Source organism: Mustelus asterias, chromosome 12 (genome assembly GCF_964213995.1).
Source record: "Mustelus asterias chromosome 12, sMusAst1.hap1.1, whole genome shotgun sequence".
Classification (NCBI taxonomy): domain Eukaryota; kingdom Metazoa; phylum Chordata; class Chondrichthyes; order Carcharhiniformes; family Triakidae; genus Mustelus; species Mustelus asterias.
The window spans coordinates 21115702-21129549 of NC_135812.1; the positions used below are offsets into that span (position 1 = coordinate 21115702).

The 13848-nt window shown below is 38.5% G+C and overlaps 1 protein-coding gene across 2 annotated transcripts in view; it reads left to right on the plus strand.

Annotated features, from left to right (window-relative positions):
* The window catches only part of phf12b (PHD finger protein 12b), a 76246-nt gene that overhangs the window by 37207 nt on the left and 25191 nt on the right, over positions 1-13848 (plus strand). For both annotated transcript variants that reach the window (XM_078224906.1, XM_078224907.1), the window contains exon 5: positions 1995-2115. In XM_078224906.1, coding sequence (XP_078081032.1) covers positions 1995-2115 — 121 coding nt within the window. The remainder of the gene's footprint in view (positions 1-1994; positions 2116-13848) is intronic.

Here is a 13848-nt window from a genome sequence, read left to right on the forward strand (position 1 = left end):
AAAGCTGTAGTTAGTGTCTATAGCACCTTTATCAGAAAAAATATTAGAACAATATACTCTGTACATTGAAGTACTTTACTAAATTCTAGCATTGGTAAATGAAATAATTTTTAAAGTAAAATAAGTTTAAAAATATAAAATAAATATGCCAACTTTCTACTTCCAGCTTGCTGCCGATCCTGTTCGCCAAACCTTCTGTTTACCCTGCACCCAGATCCCTGCTTTTCCTACTTGCTGATTCCCTCTCCCAAACCCTAGCAGTGCCCGAGGTCTCTGGGGATAGCAGCGGCAGGCAGGAAGAGCAGCTTTTTGACTTGCTGGAGAGATGCGAAGAGGGAGGGTCAGGGAGCAGGGGAGGCCACTCCAAACTGGCACCGATTGGGTCATGCAGCCCTGTCTCAGACAAAGCACAAAACACCAAATTATAAATCTAGGCTCCATTTCCATGAAAGTGGAATTACTTAAAATGGGGCAGTTTTAAATGAGGATTTACTTTGTCTTGCCCTTTCACTATTAATTTTTTTATCCTCCGTTAAATCTCCTCATAGCATTCTCTGCTTCAATGAAATGGTCATTCTTTAAAGCTATAGTTTCCCATCCCTGGCATCAATCTCTTGAATCTATGTTTGTTATTTTTATGGTATATATAACTTTACATTCATGCTGTAATGAACTATCCAAACTGGTATATTGTTTTCTCGCTAATGTCTTGAATAATTCATGATTACATCTTTATTCCACTGTATGACTTTATCTGCTTGCATTTTTAGAGAATTGCTTATTTGAACCCATAACTGTGTTCATTCCAGATTGTTTCCAGATTTAGTTTGGATTTCATGTATAAAATGAGGCTTGGCTCAAATGTAAAACTGTCCTATTGCCCCCACAGTAACACAATTTTACAAAGCCAACAAAGTTCTCTCAATTTTGTATAATGAGTTTATCTCAATCATGGTTCAGATAAACATGATTTCGGGTGGGTGATGGGGAAATTACCTGTTTTTGATTTTCTAACAGTAACCCAAAGTATGTTTGTATGTATCTATTAGTAATATGATATATTTTATGTTGGGTATCCATTGAGAGGCTGAATTCAGGCTTGTTGTGATTCCCTTTCCACACCCACCAGATCTATCACCCACCAATACTCAACAAGACTTGCACAATGGCCACCATGGCAGTGCGTTAAAGGGCACCTATACAACAGCCTAGCTAGGAGTCAGTGTCTAGGGGAAGGGGGGAAATTTATTGAGAAATAAGTTGAAGTTTAAAACAAATCAGCTTCTGCCATTTTACCTACCAGAAGTGAATTTCTTTGAGTGCAATGTCTTTATTTGATCCATAAATTATTAACTCCATATTCTCTGAATCTTTACGTTCATTTTAAAATAGTCTGCGCATAGCCTTGAAACTGACTTTTGCTTTAACATAAGGAACTGTTATTTTGTAGACGACAAATTCTCAAAACCTAGCGATCTAACAATTTAAAAACAAGTTGGATTTGTATCGCATCCTTGTTCAAAGGACTTCACAGCAGCATTAAAAGTAAAAATTTGACACCAGCCACAAAGGTAGGTACTAGTACGAATAACCAACAATTTAGTCACAAAGGTGGATTTTAAGAAGTACCATTAGAAGAAGGAAAGAATGACCAAGTGTTTTAAGAATGGAATTCCAGATCTGAAGACCTTGGCTGCTGAAGGCTTGGCTACTGATGGTGAAGCAATTAAACACTGGGGTGAAGAACTAGAATTGGAGGAGCGCAGATTTGTGAGGCTGGGGGAAATTAGAAATGAGGGGCGTGGCCCATGGAGTAATTTGAAACCACGCTGGTTGTCGAACTACGAAGAATTCCCTGCTTCCATCTGCTTGCCTACCTTAACTCTGCGTTGAAACAAAAAAGGTTAAAGGCAATCTAACCGTAGGATTAGAAACAGGCGCATAATCGAAACCAATCTTTGCTGTAGATAATGACATAAAACTGTATTACACAGGTACCAGTAAAAGGAGAAGAAAAGAGGAAACAACAGGGAAGAATGTGAAGAAGGCACAGCATGAACTAGACCACAATGGCCTAGTCCCATTGCCTGTCAAAGTTTGCTTCACTTGTAACAGGTGGGATTTAATTTCTACTTTTTTCTTCTTGCAAAAAAAAAGCTGAATCCCGAAAAATAAAATTGAACATGTGAAAAAAGTGGGCTGCAAAAATCTTTCTGCAGTGCTGAACACGCAGACTTGACTTGTTCAACCTTGACGTTATTGATTTCCTAGATAATTTTCCAGTTATTGCAATTTTGCTAAGATTCCTTTGTCAGTTATAAATTTAGTTTGTATCTGCATGATAATAGCCCACCTGTGTCTACTGCGTAATGCTCAGGAAACTGTGCAGCTGGCAAACTGTAACTGGTTAACTAATCTGTTATGATGCTTGGCAGGTGCAGTTTTTTCTTTGAGTACCCCACCATCTTACACTAGTTGTAATCTTATCATCTTGAGAATTGCAGGTAAAACTGCAGCCTCCACCTTCTGCTCAAAGTAAACCAACACATTTGAGCTACTAAACTACTGCAATTGAATGAATGCTAGGTGCTCATTTTGCATGTTAAAAATCCACTAGATGTTCCAACTGTGGATAAGTCTGTAATTGTATTGAACCCAATTAAGACATTCTTCTGCGATGGTTTTAGAAATGGTAATCTTAAATGTTCTATTTTGAAACATGATTTCTGAAGGAATTCCAATTTTGTTTCAGTGGACATGACATTATTCCTCAGTGCCTTCTTAAAAGCTTTCTCATTTAAACATAAAATTGATGGGTGATTTATTTTCTTAAAATGCTAGATCCTCTTTTGGAAAGAGGTATCTGAGAAAATACAGTAAATCATGATAATGTCATTGGAACATTTAATCTGGGTTTGATTGCACTACTAGTCCTGTCCACAGGATAAATGTCTGATCTAATCTAGTTCAAACTGAGAATCAAAAGTCAAAAATTGACCTCACCACATTTGTGACATGACATTTGATTCTTACAGGCATGATCCTCAGTTGGCTGAAGAAGTAATTTTTGGGTCATTAAGCTCAGTTTGTTTGAAGAGATCACAGAGAGGCTCTGGAAATGTTTCAGTAATAAATGTAAACTTTATATCTTTATATTAATATAAGAAAACAAAAGGCGAACAGTGCTTTTTTAAAACAAAAGGGGGAAAGGTATGATTGGCCAAACAAATTTTTGAAAAGTTCAGTTTTATTGTCTGAAGCATATAGTTAATGTCTTTAAGAGAGGGTATTACAAGAAAAGCTACTTTGATTATCCAGAATTATTTTGGTGTCATAGTGATACTAAATGAGAGAAGCTGGAATTTTCAAGAGTTTCCATCGAATAATTTCTTTAAAAATCATATTTTATTTGCCTGAATTTCACAGGCTTTTACGTGTTGTAATTTAACCAGGTGAATTGTATTTTAACAGAACCCTGTCTATGAATGAGTCTGTGAGCTTTAACTGTCTAAACTCAGAATCCCTTCTCCATTGTCATAAAATCTGGGCTATAACTCCATTCCTATATTTAACTTTCCTTGCCCCCAACTCTCTCCCCCCAACCCCCTACCAATGTTCACTTATTCTGATGGTCTGCAGATTTTCTTTAAACAGTGCTGACCTGTCACTTGAGTCACCCAAAAAGCAGTTTTTCAACTAATTACATGATGCTGTTAATTGCCTGTGTGTGTGTGTATATATATATATATATATAATATATCTCAGGGGTATAAGTCATTCAGGTGCTCGAGTGACTTCTCTTTGAAAAAAAATTAGGAATCGGTGATTCTTCTCTCTCTCTTTCCCCTTTCTCCTCCCCCCCCCCCCCCCCCCCCCCGCCTTCTGAAAGCCAATAAAATATATCGAGAACCCTTGACCAGTCAGTGACTGCTGCTTCATTGACTTACATTTGGCCCCAGTTCCCAGCTCACCAAATTTAGAATTCTTGTGTTTAAATCACTTAATCAGTAACTCCCTCTAATCATTACAACCTTGCCTCCTGAATATTCCATTGCTCTGACTCCAGTCAATCTGTCCTCCTTTACGCCATCATTTTTACTTTAGCTACCTGGGTTCCCATCTCAGGAGTTCCTTCCCTCAGTCTCCAACATTCACTACTATTAAAGATATCACTTGACTGAGTTTCTGATAAATTCTCCTGATCTTCCTTCATTTAGCTTGATGTCCATTTTCCTCACTAATTTGAAAAAAATTATTTATTTATTAAAAATTAATTAAATTTGAAAAAGCCTTTGGATATTTTTCTACATTCAGCGCAATATAACTGCAAATTATTGTTAATTGTATAAATTAAGATATTATTTTGTGTTTTTTAAAAAAGGCCGGGGGTGGGGGGGGGGGGGGGGAAGAGAAATACTTTGTGCAATTAACAATCCAGTCCAATTTGCCAGAACATTCAACTTGTCAAAAGACAGGACCAAAACTCTGTTGGAAATATAAAATTGGAAGAATCTGACTGGAAATGCACATCAAGCAAAACACTTCTGTTGAATTTTTCTGTCTCGACATGAACTGTTAATTGCTCTATCCTTTTTCAGATGTCAATCCACCTGTTTATTTCCATCATAGTGCACTGTTAACACTTGAGAACCAACCCTTAACTAATAGCATATCTTTATGAATAAAAATGGAAACTAATGGAACTGCAAAACAGTTAGCTTCTGTAAAATGAAATGAGTTATGACAGTTAGATGTGTACCAAGTGTTTGTTTGATTTGCGAACTTGTGTATAAAACATGCAGAAATTGTCACTATAGCTACAAAATACCATTGCTTTCTGGCAATACTGATGTATATTTCCCAGATCTTATTTGTACAGTTGTTACTATTTTCAGTTTTTCATTTTGGACTTTATAGCTGTAAATACACTTTCTTTTAGCTCCTTTTTAAGTTGGGTCCTCAGTGCCTATTTCATCCCTTGTACATATCCTTTACATAACAGTAATATAGTCAATGTGTTTTGAGCTGTATTTTGGCCTTTTAAAATTGAAGAACAAAATAACTTTGCCAAACAATGGTGTCTTGTAGGAATAATCTTTGTGAACATGGTAGAATTGTATTGTTGTTTAAAGAGTCACTGTATATTAACTTGACTAATTATGTCCAGGACTTTGTAGATTAACTGTTCAAAAGTTCTGTTTCACTGCTAGGCACCTGTACGTTACCATGTTGTTGGTTACTTATAATTGTTTCCCAATAAATTTGTAGTTCAAAAAGAACTTCTTTTGGAACCTGGAAGGTTGTCCTCCTTTTATAAGGATCTGCAGCTGTGACACATAGTCAATCTGATTCATATTTCCTGCCCACAGCACCTCTGTTCCCTTCCTCCCCGTCCCTCTTCCTGAGCAGTGATACGATAATAGTTTAATTCTGGACAAAATTTGAATGTCTTTTGTCTTAGACTGAGTGAACCATTGTTGGCCGACTCTGGATCATCAAGGTGTTCAACTGAAATTCTCCTGGCAATTGCTAATTGTCTGTGTGGTACTTCACAGACTCCAAAGGATTTTTTCAGCTAGTATTTCTAAGGAGATAAAGAAACTAAACTAGTCTGGAACACATACATGCCTGTTCTTCTGCCCTTTCCTTTAACCTTGCATTTAAGCTTTTATACTGGATTGTGTAGGTAGTTTGGATAGAATTTCACAGCTGTGTTGTGTTAAAAGCAGGACAGAGACAGTTCGCATGAATCATTTCTGGGGTGAAGAGCTTATCCTATGAAAAGGTTGACCAGGTTGGGCCTATACCTGTTGGAGTTTAGAAAAATGAGAGGTGATCTTATTGAAATACAGAAGATCCTGACGGGACTTGATAAGGTAGACACTGAGAGGTTGTTTCCACTTGTAGGAGAGACTAAAACTTATAGACAAAGTTTTAAGAATAAGAAGTCTCCCTTTTAAGATGGAGATGAGAATTTATTTCTCCCATCGGGTCATAGTTTGTGGCGACTGTGTTATTGGATTTATTCAAGGCACAGTTACACCGATTATTGATAGACTGGGAGTCTAGGGTTATGGAGGGGGCAGACCAGAAATTGGACTGGAGACCACCACCAGATCAGCCTCGATCTTACTGAAAAGCAGAGCAGGCTCAAAAAAGGCCTGTGTTGCTATGAATGGATACACATTCTAAATGAAAGTCCATACTAACCATTTCATCAACTAAAAATGTGAAGTGTGTTGCCTTTTTCCTGTAAATATAGCAAGCCAACAAAGTTAGGAAAAGTCACCTCTTGGAAGTAAAATATCTGAATGTAAAAACACAACAATTTGATATTTTGAAAGTTTTTTTTTAAATAAACTTGTAGCAAATTATAATTAGCTGCATGCTGATTTGCAACGTTACAATGTAGTAAACTAGTGAAAATGTACGAATAAAACACCAACTGTTTTCTTGGATCATTCACACTCCCAATTGTGGCGCAGTAGTCCACACCTGCTTTGCTAAGCAAAAATGAATTAATTAGTAATTGAAAAAAAATTCAGCGTGGAGACATTTTTGTTCGATTTCAATTCTAGTTGGTAGATAACTCAAATGAATCAACTTTTAACCGGAAAGCAGACTACTTGTAATTCATGCTAGACCAACTGTTGTTTTTGTAGTTGTGTTTTGAAGCTGCTGTGCGACCATTGCCTGCTATAGGTGATTTTTTTTTTTCTCGAGCAGATCAGAGACCAATGTCAAGGTTAGATCCTCTCTTGTTGGAGATGGTCATTGCCTGCCATTTGTGTGGGGCGCATGTTACTTGCTACTTGTCAGTTCAAGCCTATATATTGTCTAGGTATTGCTACATTTGGACGTGAACTGCTTCAGTATCTGAGGAGTCGCGAATGGTGCTGAGCATTGTGCAGTCATCTGCGAACATTCCCCACCTGACCTGATGGAAGGGAGGTCATTACTGAAGCAGCTGAAGATAGTTGGGCCTGGGACACCAGCTTCAGGAACACATGCAGTGATGTCCTGGAGCTGAGGTGATTGGCCTTCAACCACCACAATCATCATCTTTTGTGTCAGGTATGACTCTAATGGAGAGTTTTCCCTCTGATTCCCATTGACTCCTTGTTGTTCAGGGCAATTGCTCTGACCTCTGGCATTCAGCTTTTTTTGTCCATGTTTGAACCAAGGGTGTAATGAGGTCAGGAGCAGGGTGACCCTGGTGGAACCCAAACTAAGTGTCCATCAGCAGCTTATTGCTTAGAAACTTGTAGCATGACTGTCCTTCACCAAATGACTGCTCCTTGAGCAGGTATTATTAAATGCAGAAGTATTTTTGTCACTATATCACCAGAAAAACGGGGGCTCCGCTAAAGTTTCTTGAGTAAATGAAAGACCAGGTGAGGTGATCAGCATCACACAGCAGCAAGTTACCAGATTTGATTCCCATTTTGCTGTAACTTTCGTGGTTTCCGTATTCTTTATAGGCAAAAGACTGTTTAAACTCAACCATAGTTTTCATGCTTGTTTACTATGCAATAAGCTGTTTCTAGAAAGGGTATATATGTGGTGTTTTATGTTGGGCACAAGTGTAATATTACCTGTGAATACTGTAATCCATCTGTGTTCACTGTCCACAGTCACATAAAAACAGTGGTCACTTCGGAAAGTAATGTAGGCTCTCTAATCATGAAACATGAGTTGACATCTTTGGGAGATGAATAAAGGGGAAAAAATAGATGAACAGTTTGTTTTGTCAGCAGTTCTGGCATGCTGCCTCACATGGTTGGAATGTATAAAGGAAATTTTGAACTGTGCAAATGCACTTTGAGACTGAATTTAATCAGGTTTGCATTTTTCTTGAATATGTAACAGATGACGAAGTAGTTCAGTTGCTCACTGAGATGCAGGTATAAACCTGATGGGGCAGTGAATCATTTTGTGGCATATAATTTAAAAACAAATTTTGGATTAGTAACAGTATCGCACACACGCCAGTATATTAAACATCTGGCACATGGTAATCAATAGCAAGTGGATTAACATACCCTATTGATCTTTCTCCTCTGGGACAGAGAGCACACTGGACGTTTTAAGTACTTGTCTGATGTTTTAAATTGATGATCAAAATTTGTGGCTTTCATTCTGATCAATTAACTTTAATTTTTAATGACAATGCCAGTTTAGTTGAAATCCGGAAAGATTAAAGTTAAACTTGGTAACTGTCGGCTCAGCGGATACTGGGTTAATGTATGCATTAGCCATGCTCCATATCTGAAAGAAACTCATTTGCTCAAACAAAGTAATATTTTCAAAAGTAGGCAAGTCCTTTGTTTCCTGTCCTGAGCTCCTTGTCAGTGTCAGTCTGTGTTGTATTGTTCTTGGGTGAATATTCGGTGGTTTAGATAGGAGTCACAGAAACTTAGAAAATAGGAGCAGGGGTAAGCCATTCAGCCCATCAAGCCTGCTCCACCATTCAGTGTGATCATGGCAGATCCTCTTTCCCAATGCCATATTCCCACTTTCTCCTTGTGTGCTTTGATGCCATGAGTGTCTAGAAGTCGTATCTATTTCTTAAACACATTCAGTGACTTGACCTCCCAAGCCTCCTGTGTTAGAGAATTCCACTGGTTCACCAGCCTCAGAGTGAAGAAATCTCTCTTCTTCTCTGTCCTAAATGGCCTACCCTGTATCCTGAGACTATGACGCCTTGTTCTGGACACCCCCAGGGGAAACAACATCCTTGTATCCAGTCAGTCAGAATTTTTATATTTCAATGAGATCCCCTCTCATCCTTGTAAACTGCAGTGAATATACGTCTAGTTGACAAAATCTCTCCTCCTATGACAATCGTGCCATCCCAAGAATCAGTCTGGTGAACCTTCACAGCACTCTCTCTACGGCAAACATATTATTTCTTGTGTAAGGAGACCAAAACTGCGCGCACACGTGGTCACCAACGCCCTATACAATTGCAGTAAGACATCATTGCTCCTGTACTCAATTCCTCTTGCAATGAAGGCTACATACTATTTGCTTTCCTAACTGTTTGCTTGATTTCATGACTGGTGTACAAGGGCACTCAGATCATCAACTTTCCCCAATCTATCACATTTAAATAAGACTCTGCCATTCTATTTTTCCCACCTAAGTGGATAACTTCACACTCATGCACATTATACTGCATCTGCCATGTATTTCATTGAGTCATAGAATCCCTATAGTGCAGGAGGAGGCCATTCGGCCCATCAGGTCTGCGACGACAACAACCCCACCTAGACCCTATTCCCGTAACCCCACATATTTACCCTGCTAATCCCGCTAACCGATGCATCCCAAGATATTAAGGGGCAATTTAGCATGGCGAATGCACCTAAGCTGCACATTGTTGGATTGGGGGAGAAAACCGGAGCACTCGGAGGAAACCAAGACAGACGCACAGGGAGAACGTGCAAACTCCGCATCGACAGTGACCCAACCAGGAATCAAACCCAGGTCCCTGGAGCTGGGAGGCCACAGTGCTGACCACCATGCTGCCAAAGTTAACTTGTCTAAGTTGCCTTGAAGCCACTTTACTTACTCATTTCTCTCAATTCCACCTTGTGGGATGGAGTTCCATCTCCATTTTGAATATCATGATCATCCTGCTGGGAATTTGACAGGCATTCTTTTGGCTTTTTACCATTACACAGGCCGGGTAGCATAACACTTTCATACATGTGAACATTTAATTATGCTGGAGTGGTTCTTGTTGAACCTTAAGGATCATCCTCTAACACTTTTTTTGTAAAAATATGTAAATTTGGATCTTTCTTGACTCGAAACATTAACTGTGCTTCTCTCCTGATGGATGCTGGCAGACTTCCTGGGGCTGCTTCCATCCAGCTTCCTTTGTTCTTGTTTCAGATTCCAACATCTGCCTTATTTTTGCTTACTCTTACCTTCTTGTTTGTTAACTTCATCCTCTTGACATTCAGGGAGGCAGTGGCATAGTGGTCATCTCACTGGATTAGACCCAGGGTAATGCTTTGGGGACCCGGGTTTGAATCCCACTACAGCATTGTGAAATTTGAATCCAATAAAAACAAGTCTGAAATTAAAAATTTAACAATGACCTTGAAAGCATTGTCAATTGTTTTTAAAAATATCTGAGGGAAGGAAACCTGCCACCCTCACTTGGTCTGGCTTACGTGTGACTCCAGGTCCATTGCAATGTGGTTGATCTTTAAATGTCTTCTGAACTGGACATTTTCAGTTCAAGGGCAATTTGGGACACCCACATCCCATGATCAAATAAAAAAATAAGTTTCTGCTGAATTGATATCAAGTCCGGATTCTCATTATATGAGACATGTTCTTTAAAAATAAGATAGAAACTTTTGAAGCCTAACTGGATTTGTTTTCACGAGCCCTTAAGGATACTGAAGATTGTTTTAGTCTCCTTGTTAACTGCCTTAGCAATAAAATAAAGGGAATATGACCAAATTGTGAGGTGAAAATTAAAGTGTGCACACAAACATTTTAATTTTACAACATTCCATTGCAAAGTTTTGTTTTTTGGCTCTTTTTGTACATTTGCAGACAAGGAAATCCAGAACTTCTGGTGGTGCTTTTGAATACATTTTCAGTCCTGCATTCAATTTTACTGCAGGGCTTTTGAATTTTGGGTCAGTTTGTCTTTCTAATACCTTTTGCATCTTCTGTGTAATGAAGAGCTTTGCCCAATTTTCCTATTTTCCGGTATTACCATGCGAATGTAATGTTTGAGATTTCAGTCTGATTTCTGAAGTAACTTCAGTTGTGTTTTAAATCGTACAGGGAGCAAATTCTGTCTGAGCAGCCTGTTGGTATGCTTTCATTCTTTTGCCGCAGTCAAAAAACAGAAGCTGTTCTGTTAGTTTCATACTCAACTGGTCATCCTGAAGCTTTATTTCTTAGTATAGTTTTAAAATTCTTTTTGCCTCTCCCCATGAATCAACCGTTTTCTCCTTTGAATTTAACCACAAGAAAGTGCTTGTGGTATTTTCTTCCCCACTTTTCTCTTTGGTCCTGCATGTCATTTCTCAGTCAAGACTGTTTTGCGAACCCAGTTCTCTGGATGTAGTGTGTTGTGCATTAATCTGATGTGTCTTTTTATTGGAAGTTTTACTCATTTAATAAATGTCAGTGGTATCTCAGTAAATTAGAGAACACTCTACAATGAAATAAGTCAATTTTATTGCTTAAAACTCTGTCACAACAGCATTTGCCTTTTCCTTTTTTCAATATCATACACTTGGGATGCAAACAGATGAATTAGGAGTAGGTCACTTCCCTCAAGCCTGCTCCGCCATTCAATAAGATCATGGCTGATCAAATTATAACTTCAATTACCCAATAAGCTTTCACCCTTTCGTAGAATCATAGAAACTTACAGTGCAGAAGGAGTCTTTTCAGTCCATCGAGCCTGCACCCAACAACAATTCCACCCAGGCCCTATCCCCGTTACTCCACTTAATTATCCTGCTAGTACCCCCGATACCAAAGGGCAATTTAGCATGACCAGTCAATCTAACCTGCACATCTTTGGACTGTGGGAGGAAACCGGAGCACCCAGAGGAAACTCGCTCAGATACAGGGAGAACTTTGTTTACCACAAATGTATCTCCTCCTACTTTAAAGATATTCAAAGATTCTGCCTCAATCAACTTTTGAGGAAGAGGATTACAAAGTGTCGCAATCCCTTAAAATGGATTAGTTCCAGATTCTCCCACAAGAGGAACCATCCATTCCAAATCCACCTTGTCAAGTCCCTCAGGATCTTGTTTCCATCAAGTTGATCTTACTCTTCTAAACACCAGTGGATACAAGTCAAGCCTGTCCAGCCTTCCTCGTAAGACAACCTGCCCATTCTAGGTATTAATCTGCTAAACTTTCTCTGAACTGATTCAAATGCATTTAAAGTTTGAGTAGGCCAGATGTGATCTCAACAATGTTATGTATGTTTGAAGAATAACCTCCCAATAAACATCAGTCTATTACTTTCTGCACGTACAAGCTAACCTTTTGCAAATCATTTCCCTGCATTTCAGGTCTGGAATCTTAACTATTTAGATAGTATGCTTTTTTTCTTACCCTGCCCAATTGGACAACCTCACATTTTACCACATTATACCCATGTCCCAGATTTTTGCCCACTCACCTCAACCATCTATATCTTTTTGTAGTTATGTCCTCTTCAGAACTTAATTTCCTCTCTATCCTTGTTGCAGATCTAGCAACCATTCTATCAGTTCCTTCATCCAAATCATAAACTAAAAAGTTGAGGCCTCAACACTAATCCCTGTGGCACATCCTGCCAAACAGAAAATGACCTTTATGCCTACTGTTTCCTGTTAGCTAGCCATATATTACCCCTGCACCATGAGCTGTTATTTTCAGCAATAACCTGTGAGACATCTTATCAAATGCCTCTTGAAAATAAAATCTAAATTCGGAACATCCACCAGTTCCCCATTATCCACAACATATATTGCTACTTCAAGAAATTGGTTATACACGATTTCCCTTTCACAAAACCATGTTGACTCTGCCTGATAGCCTAAATTAATTAAAGTGCCCTGTTACAACCCCTCCAGTCATAACTTCCTTATTTTCCCGATGCCAATTATTAAACTAACTGGCCTATGGTTTTCTGCTTTCTGCCTTCCTCCCTTTTTGAATAAAGGATTGACGTTAGCTATTTTCCAATCTAATAGAATCTTCCCTGAATCTAGTGAATTTAGGAAATGAGTAAGCTTAGCTGAATTGATTACATTCTCACGTCAGGATCAGAGACCATTATTTTCATGGCTGTTGAAATTTCTTCAGCAACATCTCGCCCTGTAGAAACTTGTAGCATGGCTGTCCTTCATCAATTGAGTTTGCAAAAACTCCTTGAGCAGGTATTGTTAAAGGCAGAAATTCAATGCTGCTGGAGTATTTTTGTCATTACATCACCGGGAATACATGGTCTCCTCAAATTTCTGAGTAAGTGAAAGATCAGGTGAGGTGCTGAGCAATACAGAGCAGTAAATCACGAGGTTTGATTCCTAATTTGTTATAACTTCTGTAATCTCAAAGATATTGCATGGAATTAGTTTGAGAGTTTTATAGACAAGAGACTATTAAAATCAACTATAGTTTTCATTGTTGATTACAATCCAATAAGTTGTTTCCAAAAAGAGTGTATATGTTGGGCTCAAGTGTGATATTATGGTGAATACCGTAATCCATCTGTCTTCACTGTCTAGAGTCACATAAAAGCAGTGGTCAATTCAGAAATCGGTGTCGGCCTTCTGATCGTGAAACATGAGCTGACACCTCTGGGAGATAAATGAAGGGAGAAAAAAATAACTGGCTAGTTTTTTGTGTGAGCACTTCTGGCGTGTAGCCTCACCTGGTGAGAAAGCACTTGTAGTAGGTTTGAACCAATACATGTGCCCATAATCTGTGTTCATACTTAAGTATAGACTGAGGTTAAAGGGGTACTGTATGTCTAATAGCAACAGTGACTTCTGTTTCTTATAATATTTAGAAACATTCTTGTTTTTATGAATGTCCCTTCCAAAAAAAAAAGCTGAACATTTAGTAGAGATCTTATCTGCTTGGTTATGGTGGATGTTCAGGTTCTCATGAGATTATTTAAAGAGAAATGGGGAGTTCTGTTGCCCTGGGCAACCTTGCACAATATCAAAAAGCAGATTAATTTGTCATTCACTTCTTTGCTATTTGTTGTATTTTATGTACAAAATAGTCGTCGTATTTGCCTGCATAATAATCTCAGGCTGCCCCCTTGGGTGGATGGAAAAAATTCCTTGCCATTAATTTGATGAA